Genomic DNA, 15,283 nt, shown 5'->3' with positions numbered 1-15,283 from the left:
CCGTCCTCATATTCCGACCTGTAATATGTGTACCAGGTATTGAAATATCTCCAGCCGTACAGAAGTTATGTGGGAACATACATTTCCCATTGATTTGCATGGGACTTTAAACAAAAACCCCGATGCTCACAAATGTGGGTTGTTAAGTGTTAAATTAACTATCCTATATTTTAAGTGGACATAATAGTAACATGTGACCAAGTATTATCGATATATCTCCAGTCGTTTGGAAGTTATGCAGTGATATATATTTCCCATAGACTTGTATAGGACTTTAAACATAAACCCCGCCCCTGGCAAATGGGGGTGAGTAAGGGTTAAATCACCTAACCTATGTTTGTTGTTGACATATAAGTAACATGTGTGCCAAGTTTCATGTTAATATCTTTAGCCGTTTGGAACATACACACATACGTTAAGTTTTATATATATTTATTATATACATACACACACAGTGCATAGTGAAAGTATTCGGCCCCCTTGAACTTTTCAACCTTTTGCCACATTTCAGGCTTCAAACATAAAGATATAAAACTGTAATTTTTTGTGAAGAATCAACAACAAGTGGGACACAATCATGAAGTGGAACTAAATTTATTGGATATTTCAAACTTTTTTAACAAACTGAAAAATTGGGCGTGCAAAATGATTCAGCCCCCTTAAGTTAATACTTTGTAGCGTTCACCTTTTGCTGCGATTACAGCTGTAAGTCGCTTGGGGTGTGTCTCCATCAGTTTTGCACATCGAGAGACTGACATTTTTGCCCATTCCTCCTTGCAAAATAAGCTCAAGCTCAGTGAGGTTGGATGGAAAGCGTTTGTGAACAGCAGTTTCCAGTTCTTTCCACAGATTCTCGATTGGATTCAGGTCTGGACTTTGACTTGGCCATTCTAACACCTGGATATGTTTATTTGTGAACCATTCCATTGTAGATTTTGCTTTATGTTTTGGATTATTGTCTTGTTGGAAGACAAATGTCCGTCCCAGTCTCAGGTCTTTTGCAGACTCCATCAGGTTTTCTTCCAGAATGGTCCATCTATGTATTTGGCTCCATCCATCTTCCCATCAATTTTAACCATCTTCCCTGTCCCTGCTGAAGAAAAGCCAGCCCAAACCATGATGCTGCCACCACATTTGACAGTTGGGATGGTGTGTTCAGGGTGATGAGCTGTGTTTGCTTTTACGCCAAACATAACGTTTTGCATTGTTGCCAAAAAGTTTGATCTTGGTTTCATCTGACCAGAGCATCTTCTTCCACATGTTTGGTGTGTCTCCCAGGTGGCTTGTTGCAAACTTTAAACAACACTTTTTATGGATATCTTTAAGAAATGGCTTTCTTCTTGCCACTCTTCCATAAAGGCCAGATTTGTGCAGTATACGACTGATTGTTGTCCTATGGACAGAGTCTCCCACCTCAGCTGTAGATCTCTGCAGTTCATCCAGAGTGATCATGGGCCTCTTGGCTGCATCTCTGATCTGTCTTCTCCTTGTATGAGCTGAAAGTTTATAGAGGGATGGCCAGGTCTTCGTAGATTTGCAGTGGTCTGATACTGCTTCCATTTCAATATTATCACTTGCACAGTGCTCCTTGGGATGTTTAAAGCTTGGGAAATCTTTTAGTATCCAAATCCAGTATCCAAATCCAGCTTTAACCTCTTCAGGACTCCGGGCATATGCATACGCCCTGCATCCCGAGTCCTTAAGGACGTGGGGCGTATGCATACACCTGTGGGAATTCCGGTCCCCGCCGTTAGCCGGTTGGGGACCAGGCCGAGATGCCTGCTGAAATCATTCAACAGGCACCCCGGCACATCGACCCCCCCCCCCCCCCCATGTCAGCAATCGCAGAAAATTGCATGTCAATTCAGACATGCGTTTTTCTGCTATTCCAGGCTGATCGGGTGTCTGGTGACCCGGTCACCTTGAAAATAGGGATGATAGGAGCTGTCAGTGACAGCCCCGATCACCCTGAGGGCTAGGAGTGAGGTTGCAGTGCTGCGATCTTCTCCTATCCCTTACCATTGGTCAGAACTGATTCTGACCAATGGCAGAGCAGGACAGTGGGTTGCCATGGCAACCCCCCGTTCTGCCCACCCCTGGATGTCGAGGGGAACATGGGGAGAAGATGGAGGCCGGTACCTGGAGGAGAAGATGCCTGGGAACCGCTGATCTTCGCTGGAGACTGCAAAAATCCTGGCTCAGGTAGGGAAACAACGGTGGGGGGGAATGAAAGTGAAAGTGATCTCTACTGTGGCAACCACTAGGAAGGCTAAACTGCAACTCCCAGCATGCATCCTTGCAACATCTGGAGGGTCACAGTTTGGAGAACACTGTTACAGTGGTGCCCAAACGGTAGCCCTCCAGATGTTGCCAAACTACAACTCTCAGCATGCCTAGACTGCCCAGGCATGCTGGGAGTTGTAGTTCTGTAACATCTGTCCCTTCAGATTTAGCAATTTTCATGAAATTTTGGAAAATTGCTGCTCTACTTTGAAGCCCTTTAATTTTTTCAAAAAGCAAAAATATGTCCATTTTACGATGCCAACATAAAGTGAACATATTGTATTTGTGAATAAAAATAAAATTTGTTGTGAATATCTATTTTCCTTACAAATAGAGTTTCAAAGTTAGAAAAACGCAAAATTTTCTAAATTTTCATGAAATTTGGGGATTTTTCACAAAAAAAAGGATGCAAGTAACGCCGAAAATTTACCACCAAAATAAGGTAGAATATGTCACAAAAAAACAATCTCAGAATAAAAGCGTTTTCGCGTTAATTCGTAAAGCAACGGTGGTCAGAATTGCGAAAAAGGGCTCAGTCCTTAAGGTGAAAAACGGCTGTGTCCTTAAGGGGTTAAGCTTCTACACAACAGTATCTCGGACCTGCCTGGTGTGTTCCTTGTTCTTCATGATGCTCTCTGCGCTTTAAATGGACCCCTGAGACTATCACAGTGCAGGTGCATTTATACGGAGACTTGATTACACACAGGTGGATTCTATTTATCGTCACTTAGGTCAACATCGGATCATTCAGAGATCCTCACTGAACTTCTGGAGGGAGTTTGTTACACTCAAAGTAAAGGGGCTGAATAATTTTGCACGCCCAATTTTTCAGTTTTTTATTTGTTAAAGTTTGAAATATCCAATAAATTTCGTTCCACTTCATGATTGTGTCCCACTTGTTGTTGATTCTTCACAAAAAAATTACAGTTTTATACCTTTATGTTTGAAGCCTGAAATGTGGCAAAAGGTTGAAAAGTTCAAGGGGGCCGAATACTTTCAATATATATATTTTATATATATATATATATATATATATATATATATATATATATATATATACACACACACACACACACACCTATATAATCACACTAAAAAAAATTATATATTTTCTGCGTGTGTATATATATTAGGGCTGCACGATATGGGAAAAATGTGCGCGATTGCAATTTTGGCCCTAAATATTGCGATATAATAAAAAAAAAAAAATTGTGAAATCCCCCCATTTCATGTCCAATCGCCTCCATTTCACATCTACCTACCCATTTTACACCCACCGCCTATTTCACATTATCCTCCCCGTCACATCCCCCCCCCCTTTGTCACATTCTCCTCCCCCCTTGTCACTCCCCGTCATTCTCCTCCCCCCTTGTCACACCAAACCCCCTTCCCCCCTCACCCCCTTGTGACATTCTTGTACTGCAGTAATATACTGGGCTTCCCGGGCGGATTTCAAATCTTCCGCGGGACCCGGAAAACCTAGTGTATTGCTGCAGTACAAGACCTTTCCCCAAGCCAATCACTGGCTTGACACGTGACACCACTGCAGCCAGTGATTGGCTGAAAAGGGAAAGGTCCTACTGTACTAAGAAGAGAGGAAACTCCGTAGTGCACTTTACTATGAATGATGTGCAATGAGGATATGCAATGTATACACAGATTGTTACTTATGTATATGGTGTTTATGAAATTCTGAGATTATTATATAATTGACACTTAATTTGAAATTTGATGATGTATTGTTCACACGGGTATTTAAACCCCTTACTGGTGTGTAGCACTAAGCTTGAAAATGGCTCCATAGGAGCAGAAACGTTGCTTGTACTGATGTGACAGAAATAAACCCACAATTTTTTCACCATTTTTTGGAGCGCCGCGTTGTTGCTGGATGTTATCTAACATAAGGACTTTTATCAAGAAGTTTTGGACGCTGGCACCCACATCTCTAGGCTGAGTAGTGCTGCAATATTCTTTTTGGTTATATATATCAGTGTTTTTCTACCAGGGGGGCTCCAGCTGTTGCAAAACTACAACTCCCAGCATGCCCAGAAAGCCAAAGGGTGTCCGGACATGCTGGGAGTTGTAGTTTTGCAACAGCTGTAGGCACACACACACATATTTATATAAAAATATGCAAATTAGCTCACCACACAACCTTTACAGGTAGTGTGTCCTGAAAAACAGCTCAGGCTCCAGTTAAGTCTCGAGGAAAGTACTGACCCATATATAATATAATATTATATAATTTGTGTGTATATATTTATATATCAGTGTTTTTCTTCCAGGGTGCCTACAGCTGTTGCAAAACTACAACTCCCAGCATGCCTGGACAACCATCGACTTTCTGGACATACTGGGAGTTTTGCAACTGCTGGAGGACCCCTGGTAGAAACACTTGATAGAGAGATATATATATTTCAGTGTTTCTACCAGCATGCCTACAGCTGTTGCAAAACTACAACTCCCAGCATGCACAAAAGCCAATGGTTATCCAGGCATGCTGGCACTTGTAGTTTTGAAACAGCTGTAGGCACCCTGGTAAAAAAAAAACAAAAAAAAAAAAGACACACTGATTTTTTTTTTTATTATCAGTATATATAATAAATATATATATAAATATATATATATATTTTTTAAATTAGTGTATGAAGGGGCTGGTACCTACAATAGAGGGAGAAAACCTGTATTCTTTATTTCATACATGTAAAAATTGATAAAAAAAATTTAAAAAAACCTTTATTCATACATGCACCTTTTTTTGCAGGCTATTATACTGTAAGTGCCCGTTATCTTCTTTCTTCTGTCGGGTGGAGATCAGTATAGTCCAGGATACTAGGAGCAGAGAGGAAGCGTGCTCTCTGCACTTAGCCCTGCACAGGCGCACTGAGGAGGACGACTGCAGCGGGAGCGAGCGCTTGCTGGATGACACACAGTGGCGCGCACGTTACATTGGTTGAAGGGCGCATGCGCTGGGACCTGTGTATCAATCACACAGCGGTCCCAGCACTGAGATACAAAGTGGGCGTGTGGGTGGGCATGGCATCGCGTACCTCGCACCACGCCTATCCGACCGTCAGTGGCATTGATAAAAAGCACTTTAGCGTCACGAAAGCCAGCAAAAACTAGGCAAAATAATTGCTGTACAACACCTGCACACAGTACAAAGGCTGTGTGCAGGTTATTACACTAAAATTTCATGACAGTTGCGCTTTAAGAAGTTAAGAGGTTAAGGTCAAAATGGTCTGCGTCCATAACGGATTAATGACCTTGTAGAGGGATTACGCCCTTCGTCCTTAAGAGGTTAAGGTTAAAATGGGCTGCGTCCATAAGGGGTTGCAGAGCGATTACAAAGTAGAATTTCTATATTTGCAGATGACACCAAACTGGGTAGGGTGATCACCACAGAGGATAACAACATAATATTACAGAGGGATCTGGGGAAGCTGGAGGCTTGGGCAAAGACATGACAAATGAAGTTTAATGTGGATAAATGTAAGGTTATGTATTTGGGTCGTAAAAACAAAATGTACAATTATGTGCTAAATAATAAGACACTAGGTCAAACTTCTACTGAAAAAGACTTGGGGTTACTGGTGGACAGTGAACTCTACTTTAGCAATCAGTGCCAAGCAGCAGCTGCCAAGGCTAACAAAGTCATGGGATGTATCAAGAGAGGCATAGAGGCTCCGGACAGGAACATAGCTTTGCTGCTGTATAAATCACTAGTCAGACCACATATGGAGTATTGTATCCAATTCTGGTCACCTGTATATAAAAAGGACATCATTTAGAGAAAAGATGTCTTAGGGGAGATCTGATTACAATGTACAAATATATGAATGGACAGTATAGAGATCTTTCTAGTTATCTTTTTATACCTTGGCCGGTAACCATGACAAGGGGGTATCCTCTAAGTCTAGGAATTTTTCCTCTGTCATGGGGAATTTGGCATCAGCCTCATTTTTTTTTGCCTTCCTCTGGATCAACACAGTAGGGTTTAGGTTGAACTCGATGGACTCTTGTATTTTTTCGGCCTAAGGGTGCGTTCACACGGAGTAAATGAAGAGTAATTCACGCCGATAAATTTACGGGCGGAAATTTTTTTTATTTTCACGTGAAATTGCGTGCAGAATTGCACGCGGACATGGGGGAGAAAAGTAAAGGGGTTTTTAGCCATTTCTGCGCAAATTGCGCGCAAATTGCCCGCGAAAACGATGTCGGGCGGAATTTTAATTTTTTTTAACCATTGACTTCAATTGATTTCTGCTAGCGGATTCCGCTTGAAGAATGAACATGTTCTTTCTTCAAGCGGAACGGAATTCAGCGTCGGAATTCTGCTAGCAGAATTTCCGCAGTGTGAACAAGCCAGCAGAAATAACATTAAAGTCAATGGGCAGAGGAGATGTGCATTCATTTGGAGCGGAGAATTCAAGAGGAATTATTCGAGTAAATTCCGCGTGAATTACTCAGTGTGAACGCACCCTTACAAACTATCATGGAAAAGACTGGTTTCAATGATGGGAGCAGTAGTTCCCTCAGCTGCGGTAGTCTGCTGGTGGCTGGGGAGACTACTGTAGTGCTTGTACTACCACCCCCATCATGGAACATAATCTGCTCCATGTTGGGGGTAGTAGTACTGGGGCTGAGGGATTGATTGCACCGGGTCTCACTTCTGATGCGATCAAAAGCTGATAACCAGAGGAGCGGACATCATGCTCGGGGGGGGGGGGGGGGGGGGGATATATAGTGTAGCGGGAAACAAGACATACAGAACACTCGGGAACGGGGGGCATACCTGTAGTGCCAAATAAATTTAGTGCTCTCCAGAGCGCTGCTAACCATTAAAGGGGGAGAGCACTAAATTTATTTGGCACTACAGGTATGCCCCCGTTCCCGGGTCCGCCGTCTGAAACTAAACTGGTCCCAGCAGCTCAGCTAGGCTGTTAGGGACCACCGCGGTGAAATCTTGGCGTCCCGAACAGCTGAATGGACGGGGGAGGATCCATACCAGCCTCCATCTCTGTCCGATCGGCTCGAGCAGCAGAGCGCCGATAACATTGATCAATGCTATGCTATTCCCCCTGTGGGGGACTAAAAATTGGTGTAAAAATCTTTAAAAAAATAAAATAAAATTTATAAATGTGATTTAATTCAAATGTCCTATCAAAACAAAAATGGCATCGATAAAAACTTCAGATCACGGCGTAACAAATGTTCCTCACACATGCCTGCATGCAGAAAAGTGCACTGCAAAAAGTGCACTGTGTAGAAACGGAAGCCCTAAAAAGTTGCAAAGTGGCGGGGTTTTATTCACCCTACAAATAAGCTTTTTTTTCCGCTGCAGAATAATGTTATTAAATAAGCAATGTCAATACAGAGTACAAATGGTGATGCAACAAGCCCTTATATGGGTCTGTAGGTGCAAAATTGAACACATTATGATTTTTAGAAGGGGAGGAGGAAAAAAACTGAAAATGGGCTGAATTCTTAACTCCATGGGGACGAAGGGCGTATGCATGCGCCCTCGCGTCCCGTCACTTAAGGACAGAGGGTGTATCCATACGCCCTCCACATTTCCGACCACCGCCGCTGGGTGATCGGACCGGGATGACTGCTGATATCTATCAGCAGGCATCCCGTGGTAATGCCTAGATGGGTCCTGAGACCCCCCCCCCCCCCCCCCCCTTAATTCAGACCAGCGATTTGCCCGCGATCTGGGCCAATCGGGTCACTGGTGACCCGATCGCCCGGAAAATAAGAATGATCGGAGCTGTCAGATACAGCTCCGACCATCCTAAAGGATAGGAGCGAGGTGGCAGTGTTGCCACCCCCTCCTATCCCCTGCCATTGGTCAGTCAGGCTGACCACCAATAGCAGGAGGGGGGCGGGGGGGGGGGGGGGGGGTTTAGAGTTCATTTCCCCGCTCTGCCCACTGATTGAAGTCGGGGCAGAGCGGGGAGAACACGGGCGGCGAGGGGAGAGCATGGCCCGGCTTACCCGGACCAGTGGAGGCATCCTGTACCAGCGGCAGCATCGACACAGGAGGAGCGGCCAGAAAGTGCGGCGGAGAAGGCTGCAGCGAAGATTGCAATAAGTCATCTTCTCTGAGGCCTTCTAAAAGCTGCAAAACTACAACTCCCAGCATGCCTAGACAGCCTTTGCCTGTCTGGGCATGCTGGGAGTTGTAGTTTTGCAATATCTGATGTAGCACAATTTGGAGACCACTATACGGTGGTCTCCAAACTGTAGCCCTCCAGATGCTGCAAAACTTCAACTCCCAGCATGGCCAGACAGTCAGTGATGCTGAGCATGTAGTTCTGCAATATCAGGCCCTTCATATGTTGCAGAACTACAACTCCCAGCATGCCTGGGCAGTCTGGGCATGCCTTGAGTTGTAGTTTTGCAACATCTGGAGGGCTACAGTTTGGAGACCACTACTTAGCGGTCTCCAAACTGTTCTTCCCCAGTTGTTGCATAACTACAACTCCTAGCATCCCTGACTGTCTGGCCATGCTGGGAATTGTAGTTTTGCAACAGCTGCAGGCACACTGATTGGGAAACACTTAGCTTGAGTCTGTTTCCTAACTCAGTGATTCCAACTCGTGTGCCTCAAGATGTTGCAAAACTACAACTCCCAGAATGCACTGACAGACCGTACATGCTGGGAGTTGTAGTTTTGCAACAGTTGGAGGCATTGGTTGAAATCACTGAGCTAGAGTCTGTTTTCTAACTCAGTGGTTCCCCACCAGTGTGCCTACAGCTGTGGCAAAACTACAACTCCCAGCATGTACGGTCTGTCAGTGCATTCTGGGAGTTGTCATTTTGCCACAGCTAAGGTGAAGCGTCGTCATCCCCCCCCCCCCCCAAAAAAAAATTAAAAAAAACACCCAGCGGAAAACTTACTGTGAACCCCCGCCTGTGTGAATGTACCCTAAAAACACTACACTAACAAATAATAAAAAGTAAAAACACTACATATACACCCCCTTACACGTGCCCCCCCCCCCCCCAATGAAAGTGAAAAACGTCTCATATGGCAGTGTTTCCTAAACGGAGCCTCCAGCTGTTGCAAAACCACAACTCCCAGTATTGCCGAACAGCCATTGACTGTCCTGGCAGGCTGGGTGTCTCGCAACCCTGTTTGGGAAACACTGCTGTAGGGTTTTACAGTAGGTAACCGGGTCCGCCCCTATTGCAAATCCTTATTTAGGCCTCAAATGCGCATGGCGCTCTCTTATTTCCGAGCCCTGTCTTATTTCAAGACAACAGTTTAGGGCCACATATCGGGTATTTCCGTACTCGGGAGAAATTGCACTACAAACTTTTTCCTTTTACCCCTTATGAAAAAGATAAAGTTGGGGGCTACACCAGCATGTTAGTGTAAAAATAAATAAACATTTTTACACTAACATGCTGGTGTTGCCCCATACTTTTCATTTTCACAAGAGGTAAAAAGGAGAAAATGACCCCCAAAATTTGTAACACAATTTCTTCTGAGTACGGAAACACCCCATGTGTGTACGTAAAATGCACTGCGGACGAACTACATGGCTCAGGAGTGAGAGAGCATCATGTACATTTGAGGCCTAAATTGGTAATTTGCACAGGGGGTGGCTGATCGTTACAGTGGTTCTGACATGAACGCAAAAAAAAAAAAAAAAACACGTGACCCCATTTTGGAAACTACACCCCTCACGGAACATAAGGGGTATAGTGAGCCTTAACACCCTTCAGGTCTTTGACAAATTTTCGTTAAAGTGGTACATGAAAATGTAAAATTAGTTTTTTCCCTGAAATGCTGGCGTTACCCCAAATTTTTCATTTTCACAAGGAGCAATAGGAAAAAAGCCCCCCAAAATTGGTAACCCCATTTCTTCTGAGTATATAAATACCCCATATGTGGAAGTAAAGTGCTCTGCGGGTGAACTACAATGCTCAGAAGAGAAGGAGCGCCATTGGGCTTTTTTTGGAGAGAATTAGGCTGGAATTGAAAGCCGTGTGTGTGTTTACAAAGCCCCCATGGTGCCAGAACAGTGGACCCCGTCCACATGTGACCCCACTTTGGAAACTACACCCCTCACGGAATGTAAAAAGGGGTGCAGTGAGCATTTACGCCCCACAGGTGTCTGACAGATTTTTTTAAACAGTCTGTAAAAATGAAAAAAAAAAATTCATTTGCACAGCCCACTGTTCCAAAGATCTGTCAAATGCCAGTGGGGTATAAATGCTGACTGCACCCCTTATTAAGTTCTGTGAGGGGTGTAGTTTCCAAAATAGTATGCCATGTGTTTTTTTATTTATTTATTTTTTGTTTTTTTTTAACTGTTCTGGCATAATGGGGGCTTCCTGAATGAGACATGCCCCCAAAAACCATTTCAGCAAAATTCGCTCTCCAAAAGCCCAATGTTGCTCCTTCCCTTCTGAGCCCTCTAGTGCACCCACAGAGCACTTTACATACACATGAGGTATTTCCTTACTCGAGAGAAATGGGTTACAAATTTTGTGGGGCATTTTCTCCTATTACTCCTTGTGAAAATGAAAAGTTTGGAGTAACACCAGTATTTCAGTGTTAAAAACCACATTTTTCATTTTCACGTTCCACTTTAACGAAAGTTCATCAATCACCTGTGGTGTGTGTTAAGGCTCACTGGACCCCTTGTTACGTGCCTTGAGGGGTGTAGTTTTAAAAATAGTATGCCATGTGTTTTTTTTGCTGTTCTGACACCATAGGGGCTTCCTAAATCAACATGCCCCCCAAAAACCATTTCAGCAAGATTTGCTTTCCTAAAGCCAAATGTGACTCCTTCTCTTCTGAGCATTGTAGTTCGCCAGCAGAGCATTTTACGCCCTAACATAAGGTATTTGCATACTCAGAAGAGATGGGGTTATAAATTTGGGGGGGCATTTTCTCCCATTACCCTTTGTAAAAATGGAAAATTTGGGGGGGGGGGGGGTAAACTGCGCTTTAGTGAAAAAAAAATTCTATCTTCATTTACACATCCGACTTTAACAAAACCTGTGGGGTGTTAAGGCTCACCGGACCCCTTGTTACGTACATTGAGGGGTGTAGTTTCCAAAATAGTATGTGGGGTTTTTTTTATTTTTTTTTTTTTGCTGTTCTGGCACCATAGGGGCTTCCTAAATGTGACATGCCCCTCAAAAACCATTTCAGAAAAATTCACTCTCCAAAATCTCATTGTCGCTCCTTCCCTTCTGAGCCCTCTACTGCGCCCACCGAACACTTGACATACACATGAGGCATTTCCTTACTCGAGAGAAATTGGGTTACAAATTTTGGTGGGCTTTTTTTCCCCAATTACCCCTTGTAAAAATTCAAAAACTGGTTCTACAAGAACATGCGAGTGTAAAAAAAATGAAGATTTAGAATTTTCTCCTTCACTTTGCTGCTATTCCTGTGAAGCACCTAAAGGGTTAACAAACTTTCTGAATGTCATTTTGAATACTTTGAGGGGTGCAGTTTTTATAATGGGGTAATTTATGGGGTATTTCTAATATGAAGGCCCTTCAAATCCACTTCAAAACTCCGATTTTGAAAATTTTGTGAAAAATTTGAAAATTGCTGCTGAACTTTGAAGCCCTTTGAAGTTTTCCAAAAGTAAAAACATATCAACTTTATGATGAAAATATAAAAGTATACATATTATTTTTGTGAATCAATATATAATTTATTTGGAATGGCTGTTTTCCTTAAAAGCAGATTGCTTCAAAGTTAGGAAACGCAAAATTTTCTATTTTTTCATAAAATTTTGGAAGTTTTCACCAAGAAATGATGCAAGTATTAACAAAAATTTACCACTAACATAAAGTAGAATATGTCACGAAAAAACTCTCGGAATCAGAGTGAAAAGTAAAAGCATCTCAGAGTTATTAATGCTTAAAGTGACAGTGGTCAGAATTGCAAACAATGCTCCAGTCCTTAGGGTTATAATGGGCTCCGTCCCCATAGAGCTAAAAGGAAAACTGTCAGTCTGTTCACCCACACTAAACCCCATACCCATAGTGTGGGTGAACAGGATTCCATAGAGGTGTCACTTACCTTAATTGGTCCAGTAGATTCTAAAATATCATCTTCGGAAGTTCCCTGGATTTATTGTGGGAAACATGCAGTAGAAGCCATGTGGGCGCTGCGAAGAGCGCATGCGCTGGAAGATTTAATCTTGTGAGAGCAGGGGAAAATATTCCGATGCTGAGGGGGCACTGCGCTCACGTGACCACTCTATGGAATCCCGTTCACCCACACTATAACCCAATGTATTGGGTTTAGTGTGGGCAAACAGGCTGACAGTTTTGCTTTAAGGGTGTTAAGAGCCCAGCTGTACAAAATATAAAATCCATTAGACAGAGAGCTGCCACTATCTAGGTCAGTGGTCTACAAACTGTGGACATCCAGATGTTGCAAAGACAACTACCAGCATGCCCAGCCATTTGGACATGTTGAGCATTTTATTTTTGCAATTTCTGGAAGGTTCACAGTTTAGAGACCACTGCTGTATGTTCTATGCTCATTTCCCATAGCTCCCCAAATAAAACCTTTATCAGGCCTCATTCCCTTCTTCCGAATTTGCAGTGTATGGCATGATGCCTTGCACACCTGAGCACATGTTAAGGCTAGTGATGCACTAGGAAGACTTGTAAGGTCCCACCTTGGTTCTCCCGTTTATCCTGAAGTTGCCCAGCTTGCCCCCGCAGTGGCGGATCAGGTCGTCCATGCTGTTCATCAGGTGCCCGATGGCCTTACATCCTGCCTCCTTGCCCTCCACCCAAGTGATCTGGTCCCCTCGAATGTCCTTGGAGGAGTCGCTCTTCTGGCTTACCAGCTGGCCGTCAGTGAAGCGTCCCGTGCTGTGCAAGGCTTTTACTTCGCCAACTATTCGCTCCCCGATGTCCTGGCCCAGAAAGTCGTCCAGTACACAGATGCCATGCTTGTTCATGCACGGGATGATGTACTCCAGGGCCAGTTTCTGGAGGAAAGGCTTGTTGTGCCCGTTGGGCCTCTCCAGCCCGTCCTCTCCTCGACTGCTGGTGGCACTGCCACAAGCCTCCCCCGACTTCTGCGTGTAGTCTTCCTCGTTGATCGCTCTCAGGGTTGCCCCTCCGACCACCAGCTCCCGCTGTTTGGAATGTGGGCACTGCGAAGCGGTTTTCCCGGGCAGGCTGTTGGCGGCAGGTCCGGCTTGCGGAGTGTGAGTCTGTTCCGCTTGTTTGCCGGACTTTAGCGGCGCGGAGCCCGCACTGGAATGATTGGCTGGAGAAGGCTTGGTGGGCTCCGTGTTCTTTCCTGCAGGTTTCGCCTCCGTGCCCTTACACACCAGCTTGTGTTTCTTCCAGTCCTGCCGCTGATGCTCTTTGCTGCAGTAGAAGGAGCTGCGACAGCGGCCACACCGTAACAAGTTCTCCATTTTGCCGCAAAGTTCACAGTATTGACGATCGCGTTCACTCTGGCTGGCACCTTCGCAGCCCGGGCCGCCTCCGCCGGCCATAATGACTGCTAGTCGTCTCCTCCCGGCTTCTGTCTGATACTCAGCGCCTTTCACCCCGGTCCCTCACCAAGAAGTATGAGCACGACGGATATGTCACTCGAGCCTCGGACCCATACGCATGCCGAGCTGGACTCACGTGTTGTTTACCTGTCAAACACGCGCACACAAGCCACCAGACATGCCAGAAGGTAACTCATTCACCGGACTTACTGCTGAGACAGAGAACAAATAGAGCCGGCGCACCGTGGCACTTGCTGACGTCATACAGCTGTCCACACAAGTTGTTGGCAAGCTGCCTGACAGCCTAAGCAATATAGTAATAAACGAAATGGTAGACCTTCTTTTCCTTCCTCTCAAAGCAGAAGGACCTTAGCAAACGTCACAGTCATGTGACCTCTTTACCACGTGACCATGACATTTTTAACTGTTGTGAAATAGCGGAAGAAGGTCATCAAGCTGTCGCATCGCGTCCCGTCCGTTACATGGGCGGGCCTGGGAGGGTCCGCTGTCAGATACAGACGCGTCCTATGCAATTCTGCGTTCGCTCCTCAGCTATTCGGAGACTGCTGAAGATACAGCAAGGAAAAGGGAAGGCAGAGCTTGTTAGGGACCCAACTCTGCAACCTTCTCAGGCTGGATTTGTTGTGTATGGGTGCTGGATCCGGTTGGGAGGAGCGAAAATCGGTGAGATTTCCGAACCCATGCAAAAACCGAACCGCTTCGCAGCCCGAGATCGCACGTCTGCAGGAGATAATTAAGCCACGCGCCTTAGGTTCGGAAATCTCACCTCTCACCCCTCCCGGAGGATGTAGGACGCTATGTGTGAGGGGGTTGTAGTAATAGTTTTGCAACATCTGTAGGCACCCTGGTTGGGAAACACTGGTGTATGAACTACAACCCCCAGGAGACTACTGAGATACAATAGAGGTGTTGGTGAACTACAACTCCCAGGAGACTACTGAGATACAATATAGGTGTTGGTGAACTACAAATCCCAGGAGATTACAGAGGCAGCATGCTGGTGTTATACCACAGACTAAAGACTCCTGAATGACACATGCTGGTAGATGTAGTCCCTTTTGGGTGTGTATGACAGTGTATCCCAACCAGGGCTGAGTTATTAGTGTGCTGTGTATAACTCTGCACAGGCTATGGCTATATATATTAGTGTGCTGTGTATAATGCTATATATATATATATATATATATATATATATATATATATATATATATATATATATATAAAAACCAGATACAGGCGCAGCACTCCAACAAAATAAGTGATTTAATATCTCATGTCAGCATTACAACGTTTCAGCTCCTCCTGGAGCCTTTTTCAAGCATGCTTGAAAAAGGCTCCAGGAGGAGCTGAAACGTTGTAATGCTGACATGAGATATTAAATCACTTATTTTGTTGGAGTGCTGCGCCTGTATCTGGTTTTTATCTTGGATGGACTCTGATCAAGTCCTTTGGGACGCTGGCACCAATTTTTTGGTTGG

General features: G+C 44.5%; 1 protein-coding gene across 11 annotated transcripts in view; it reads right to left on the bottom strand.

Moving 5' to 3' along the window:
• The window catches only part of EGLN1 (egl-9 family hypoxia inducible factor 1), a 501,918-nt gene extending 487,097 nt beyond the window's left edge, over positions 1-14,821 (bottom strand). For 3 of the 11 annotated variants that reach the window (XR_008891419.1, XR_008891417.1, XM_056566911.1), the window contains exon 1: positions 12,948-14,613. Coding sequence is in view for 8 of the 11 variants with exons in the window: in XM_056566911.1 (XP_056422886.1) it covers positions 12,948-13,784 (837 nt within the window). In the remaining 3 variants the exon portion in view is untranslated. Of the gene's footprint in view, positions 1-12,947 lie in introns of all 11 variants that reach the window. The other 8 variants (XM_056566914.1, XM_056566915.1, XR_008891418.1 and 5 more) reach the window with 7 other exon arrangements.
• Positions 14,822-15,283: the final 462 nt, after the last annotated feature.

Source organism: Hyla sarda, chromosome 3 (genome assembly GCF_029499605.1).
Source record: "Hyla sarda isolate aHylSar1 chromosome 3, aHylSar1.hap1, whole genome shotgun sequence".
NCBI lineage: Eukaryota > Metazoa > Chordata > Amphibia > Anura > Hylidae > Hyla > Hyla sarda.
The sequence above is the reverse complement of the archived record's forward strand: the minus strand, read 5'-3'. Positions and strand labels throughout refer to the sequence as shown.